Here is a 7307-nt window from a genome sequence, read left to right on the forward strand (position 1 = left end):
GGTTTGGAGAATTCCAGGATCGGTGATGGTGACCCCTTCATCATTTGTTAGAGATTTGATCTTATTTCTTTTCCGACGGACCATAGTAGTGGTATGGGAGAAACGTGTATTCTTATCTCCATGATTAAGCCAAGCCACTCTCGATTTCTGACGCCACAACAATTCTTCCTGGATCAAAACTTTTTGATGCATCCTTAGCCGGTTGTTGATGCCCTCTAGCCTTTTCATAAGTCGCCGCTTATTTCTCCCAATCTCACCAAACACATATTTATTCCAGGCAGTTGCTTCCTCTGTAAAGTTCTTGGAGGCCGGGACCCAATTAACATGATTATTCCATGAGGTCTCCACAAGGCGAGGAAAATCTGCATGCGTTAACCAAGTGGCCACAAAGCGGAAAGGACGAAGAGAAGTATCCCCCTGGTGAACTCTAAACTGGAGAAGCTGAGGTTTATGGTCAGATTTAAGCCTTGGAAGATGAAGAATAGAAGCTTCAGGGTAGGTCAAAAACCAACGATCATTCCCCAAAGACCAATCAATCCTCTCCTTAACGCCACGTCCCTCCCAAGTGAAAGGGGGACCTTTAAAACCAAAATCAGAAAGGGAGCATTTATCAATACAATCCCTAAATTTACCCATAGACAACATGTTCGGAGGTCCACCCCCCATTTTGTCTGAGCCATTAAGGTAAGCGTTGAAATCCCCTATGACTACCCAAGGATCCCTCATCTGATGCGCAATACAGCATCTCTTCATTTCAATACTATACCCCATGCACTTTTTTAATGAATTGGCATTTAATAGACGGAGAGAGAATCAAGGGATTGAATTTCATAAACAATGACACTAGAAGATTTTTTTTTTGGTACAAATGACACTAGAAGATGAAACACTACTTGATGCATATTCACACAGGGAATTGATATCTCAATTTTTTTGGATAATTTCCCAAATTTACCGCAGAAGAAATTTCACATTTTTAAATTAGACAAAACATATTTCAACGAAAAATTTGACGCACATTACATGTCAATGATAATGTTTTGGTCTAAGGTTAGTAAATGGATATCAAGTATCCTAATAAAACCCTAGCAGAGCTAAGAAAATATGAATGATGTAAGAATAAGGGAATAATCTCATTAATTATAAAAAAGGTGTCTGCTACAAGGTGAGAACTCCTCTTTTATAGTAGGAGTGGTCCTTATGTAGAATATTCTTGGATTTGGGCCTTACATACAAGGCCCAAATCCCAATGCAAATAAGACAAATACACATAATACAAATGTGAATAAGACAAAATGAACTTGGGGCCACCTCTGTGATTCGGGACCCATGTCTTCACTCTGCGTCCATCCGCTAGCCCGGATACCCGCCCAAGGGTATCAACTTTAACGGGCGAGGCTATGGGCTTGTACTAGCCCGCCCGGTCCACAAGCCCACAAGACATGAAGCTTCTACTTCTTTGGGGCTGAAATATCTTCTAGCTTGAAAAAGAATTGTGTCGCCGCTCGAAGATGCTCGCCCAGCGCACAAGCCCACAAGACATGAAGCTTCAATTTCTTTGGAGTTGAAATGTTTTCCGGAAATCGAGACTAGGCTCGCCCACTGACGTCACCCGCCGTCATTAATTCATACATCGTTTCATGTGACACGCGGTGCACCGTTTTCCAAAAATTTCCATTATTAGCATTCAACTGCCGCTGTCCTTTCACGCGGGATTCGAGGGATTTCCTTGGTTCGTGAAAACCCTTGAACTCGAACGCGTCGTTTCCCCTTTCGTTCTCTCTCTTCGCTTACTTCTTCTATAAAACCCACAAACCCCAAATTGCATATTTTCCTTTTTACTTTTGCTCACTTAAAATTTTTGCCCTTCTTTCGAACGCTTGAAGTTCCTCCGTTTCCGGTGACCTTTGCTTACTGCTCCGGTGATCTCTGTACTTCTTTTGCCACCATTGCTTGCTGCTTTCCTATTACCCTCAATTTCGGTAAGTTTCCTTCTCCTACTTTAGCTTTTCTCCCTTTCTTTTTACATTTTGCTTCTTTATCTTCATTCTATGAGATTTCCTAAAATGTCTGCTCAAAGCGAAACTTTGTCTTCCCTCTCTTTTTCTTCTGTTTCTGATGATAAAGAAACGGATGTTAGTCATGAAGTTGTTGTTTTAGATGACTCTGACTCTGAATCTTCTAGCTCGCCCTCTACTTCTAACCCTGCCTTTGAAAGAACCCACTCCATAACCTCTCATATTTCTTCTGAAAATCTTTCTTCCTCGCCCGGCTGGCGAACTAGTTCCAAGTGCATGGATGATAAATGTCTTTTCCGCTCTATCTGGAATAGCACTCAATCTCTGAATAATAATCGCCTCACCGCCTAGGGTTTTACGAAAGTGAACCCTTAAACTGGCAAAAATGAGGATTTATCTTTAAACGTCGCCCCCTGTGATGACAATGATGTCGTCACTCTCAAGGCTTCGGGAGATGATGGGACGCTCGCTTGGTTTTATCTTCACGGTTTCATTTTTACCAAGCTTTTCATGAAACTTCCTTTTTCTCCTTTTATCTGTGATGTTCTCACTTTTCTAAATGTTGCCCCTTGTTAACTCCTCCCGAACGCTTGGGGCTTCATTCGTTGTTTTGAGTTGTTGTGTGATCAGTTAAGTGTCGCCCCCACATACCCATTGTTTTTCTTTTTCTACAAAACTTGCATCGCCAAACCATCTACGGTTTCTTTCGTCCCTTTGTCGGTCCGCCCTAACATGGCCATCTTCAAGCCTCGGAAAAGTAATTTCAAACACTGGCAAAAGAAAATTTTCAAGATCGTCCATTCTCCTGACATTCCCAATCTCATCCTTGATTCGAAAGACCGCCCCTTGTTCCCTTTACATTGGACCGTCAATCCTCGCCGCGACATTACTGTTGTGCTCAAGGCGTTGACCGAGGATGAACACAGGGTCGCTCTGTACATCCTCACCCTTCCTCAGATTTCTTGTTGTGACCTACTCCAAGCCGCCAAGGATGAAAAACTTCAAGAGATTTTTCGTAAGTTTAATTTATCGCGCAATTTTCTCGAGAAACATTCTTCTCATTTTTACTCCCCATAGAAACATTCTTTCTGTACAGCTGAAATGGTTAAGAACAAGGGTGGCGTCAATCCAGCTAGCATGACACCCTTCAACTCCAGCCAAGTCAAAACTGCCAAGGGGCATAGGAAGAATGAGAAGAAGGACTCCAAAGGCAAAAGAAAGAAGTCGCCGTTGGTTGATGACCGAGAACCCAAGCGCCAAAAATCCAGCGCCTTCAAAAGTGACCTTAAGCAGACAACTCTAAATGAGTCTATGCCTAAGGTCCATAGAGAAAAAAGGTCAAGTGGCAATGTTCCCCTACCCAAGCATCAGACTCTTGGGGCGTTTTCCAACTTGGTCGCCGCGGCCAGTCCCGCCCCCCAGTCAGCGAGAGACACGCTACCCGGCAGTGAGACTGATGCTCTCCATAGCGTCTTTGATGCTAAATTTAATGGCCTTCATTTCATGGAGAGGAATTTTAACATTCAAATTCCTCATGAGGTCGCTCATCAGGGGGTCTAGGGTGCAGTGACCCTGGCTGTAAACCAAGCTCTCGCCGCTGCCAGCTGCGCCGCCGGTCTCCTTCCACACTTGAAGAGTATTGAGACTGACAAAGCGCGCGCCCAATTGAAGCTTGAAGAGGCGAAGGAAGCTTACTCTCGCCTGAAAGCTGATGCTGAGACCGCCGCCAAGCGTGCTGACCTCGCCAAGATACAATCTGAGGATACCCTGGAGGGCGTCCGCAAGAAGCTACATGAAGTTCAGGAAGAGCTTTCCAAGGAAAAAGCTGCAAGATCGAGCGCTGAAGGCAGACTTGTAGCTGCAGAGAAAAGGATCCAGGAGCTTGAAGCTAGCCTGAAAAAATCTGACGAGACCCTTTTGGAAAAGAGCTCTCGCCAGTATATTCTCGGATTTCTGGATGCCAAGGTGCAGCTTCAAATTCTCTGCCCTAAGCTCGATTGTTCGCAATTTGGTTTCATGAAGAAAATTGTGGATGGTCAGGTTGTTGGTCCCGCCGATCCTGACGTTAGCAACCTCCCCTTCATGCAAGAGTCAGATGATGAGGAAGGAGAAGAAACTGAGGGTGTGGAAGTGAAGAAGGATGCCGCCAATGCGGATGGAAATAGCGAGGCTAACGTGGAGAAGCAAACTAAGAATGATCAAGTTTAACTGGATCTGCTTTTTGTTTGTAATGGGCATCGCCCTTCTTGTTGTTTAAACAATGGGCATCGCCCCCTTCTCTTTTTTTTGGTTATATTTGAAGTGTTTCTGTAATGACTTTTGCTATGTCGGGCCTCGCCCTTTATTTTAATGAAAATGAATGTTTTGATATCTAAGTACAACTTTTGGGATGTATACTGAGGATTGGCTCGCATATGGCGAGGCTTCTTAGTGCTGAGTATATTAACCAAGGCTTAGGCACATTTTACTGGCCTTAGTCGTTTTACGGACAGGGCTTGGATTCTGGTGGCCGGCTTCATTGCGCAAGTGTGCTTCCCTTTGTAGCTCAGGAAGCATGATCAAGTTTGCAATCAAATTATCATTGTTTTCTTCTTCGTTCATTGATATCACCCGCCAACTCTGGTTCTCCACTTCCACGGGTAACATGGCATCAGAACCATAAGTTAGCCTATACGGCGTCTCCCCAGTGCTATTCTGCACAGTTGTGTTGTACGCCCATAGAACTCCTTTTAACTCGTCCGCCCACCAACCTTTGGCCTCATCCAATTTTTTCTTTAAACCATTCAGTATGACTTGGTTGGCTGCCTCGGCCAGGCCATTTGTTTGCGGGTGTTTGACTGAGGCGAACCGCATGTCTATTCCCAAATCTGCACAAAATTCTTTTGTTAATGAACTTGTAAATTGCGTGCCATTATCCATGACCAGTGCCATTGGGACTCCAAAATGACACACAATTCGCCGCCACAAGAATTTCTAATCTTGGCGGCAGTAATTGTGGCCACCGCTTCCGCTTCTATCCACTTGGTGAAATAATCCACCGCTACCAGGATAAACTTCATTTGAGCTTTAACTGTTGGAAAAGGTCCCAAGATGTCCGTCCCCCACATGGAGAAAGGCCATGGGGCGGTCATTGTCGTGAGCTGTTCCGGCGGTGCCTTGTGTAAGTCAGAAAAAATTTGACACTTTGAACATTTCTTAACATATTCCAAGCAATCTTTCTTGATTGTTAGCTAATAGAATCCCTCCCTAAGCACTTTTACGACCAACGACCGCCCTCCAATGTGGCTTGAGCAGACCCCTTCATGAACTTCAACCATTATATCTTGAGACTTATCAGTGTCTACACAGTTTAGCATTGGTGACATGATTCCTCGCCGGTACAATTGTCCGCTGATTAGAGTGTAGAAACTAGCCTCCCTTCTTCTTTCCTTGGTGTTTTTGCTTTCACCTTGAGGTTGCTAATTTAAAAATTCTATGATTGGATCCATCCACGATGGCTCGCCACTCGCTATGGCTTTCACCACTTTGAACTCCACCATGTATGTACTTGGGCGAGGTAATGTTTCTTGAATTACCGTTTGATAATTTCCCAATTGCCCTATGCTGGCCAATTTGGCCAATGCATCTGCTCGCTCATTCTGACCTCTTGGTATGTGCTCAATCTTAACTTGGCTGATCTCCTGCATGAGTCTCTGCACATTTTCTATATACTTAGACAGCTGAGGATCCTTCACTTGATACTCGCGTTGAACTTGCTTCACCACTAACTGAGAGTCGCCCTTTATGTATAACTTCTGCACACCCAACTCGATGGCAAGTCTTAACCCTGCTATTAGTGCCTCATACTCAGCCTGATTGTTGCTCGCCTTGAACCCAAATTTTAATGACTGCTCAATTAACATGTTATCGAGACTCTCAATTGATACACCGGCCCCACTTCCCTGCTCATTTGAAGAACCATCCACTGAGAGAACCCACTCTGAGTTTTTTTTGTCGCCCTCTATAGGCGTCAATTCCGCCACAAAATCAATCAAGCTTTGAATTGTAACTTGCCCTCTTGGCTCATAAACAATGTCATACTCTGATAATTCCACTGACCAACTAACAAGTCACCCTAACAGATCTGGTTTTTGCAAAACTTGTCGTAACAGAACATCAGTCTTCACTTTTATTTGGAAACTCTGAAAGTATGGTCGGAGTCGCCTGGCTGTCTTAAGTATTGCAAGGGCCGCCTTCTCTATTTTTTGGTAACGCACTTCCGCCCCTTGCAGCGTGTGGCTAACAAAATAGACGATCTCATACTGCTTACTCTCCTCTTATAACAAAATTGTACTGACCGCCGCACCAGTGACCGCCAAGTATAATGTAAATGGGATCCTTGGCGTTGGTTTTGCCAATATTGGTGGTGAAGCCAATAATTCCTTCAACTGTTGGAAAGCTTCCTCGCATGCGGTGGACCACTGAAAAGTTGAGTTCTTTTTTAAACACGCAAAGAATGGTGCTGCTTTGTCTCCTGCCATTAGTAAAAAGCGGGATAAGGCCGCCAGTCATCCTGTTAACCTTTGAACTTCACGAACGTTTAACGAGCTCTTCATGTACAAGATAGCCTTACACGTATCTGGATTAACTTCGATGCCTCTTGATGTAATCATAAATCCCAGAAATTTTCCGCCCAAAATTCCGAAGGAACACTTCTCTGGATTCAACCTCATGTTGTACTTCCTCAGTTGAGCAAACGCTTCTGCCAAATCTTGATGATGATCGCCTCCTCTGACAGTTTTGACAATCATATCATCCACATAAACTTCCATATTTCTGCCAACTTGGCCTACAAAGACCTTGTCCATCAATCGTTGATAAGTCGCCCCCGCGTTTTTTTAACTCAAATGGCATAGTTCTATAGCAATAATTGGCTTGACTTGTCATGAAAGCCGTTTTTTCCTCATCTGGGCGATGCATCATAATTTGATTATATCCAGAATACGCATCCATCAAACTTAACATTTCATTTCCAGAAGCGCCATCCACCAACTTGTCCACATTTGGAAGTGGATATGAGTCTTTTGGGCATACCTTGTTTAAACTCGTATAATCCGTGCACATTCTCCACTTTCCATTTGCTTTTCGTACCATGACAACATTTGCCAACCAAATGGGATACTGATCTTCTCTGATAAATCACCCTTCGAGTAATTTCTGAGTTTCTACTCGCACAACTTTATCTTTTTCCTCACCCATCCGCATTCGAGCCTGCGCTACAGGCTTTGACCCTGGTTGAATGGATAACTT

The 7307-nt window shown here is 44.0% G+C and overlaps 1 protein-coding gene across 1 annotated transcript; it reads right to left on the bottom strand.

The window, feature by feature from the left end:
* Positions 1–4460: 4460 nt before the first annotated feature.
* On the bottom strand, positions 4461–4949 carry LOC130725256 (uncharacterized). The gene has a single exon (XM_057576503.1). It carries the CDS (start codon positions 4947–4949, stop codon positions 4461–4463), a length of 489 nt encoding a protein of 162 aa, XP_057432486.1.
* Between the last annotated feature and the right edge of the window lie 2358 nt (positions 4950–7307).

This window comes from Lotus japonicus, chromosome 6 (genome assembly GCF_012489685.1).
Source record: "Lotus japonicus ecotype B-129 chromosome 6, LjGifu_v1.2".
In the NCBI taxonomy this organism is placed as follows: domain Eukaryota; kingdom Viridiplantae; phylum Streptophyta; class Magnoliopsida; order Fabales; family Fabaceae; genus Lotus; species Lotus japonicus.

Bases quoted from the DNA above. Each gene is read 5' to 3' on its own strand.
- LOC130725256 (XM_057576503.1), bottom strand. From the start codon at position 4,949: ATGGCACTGGTCATGGATAATGGCACGCAATTTACAAGTTCATTAACA.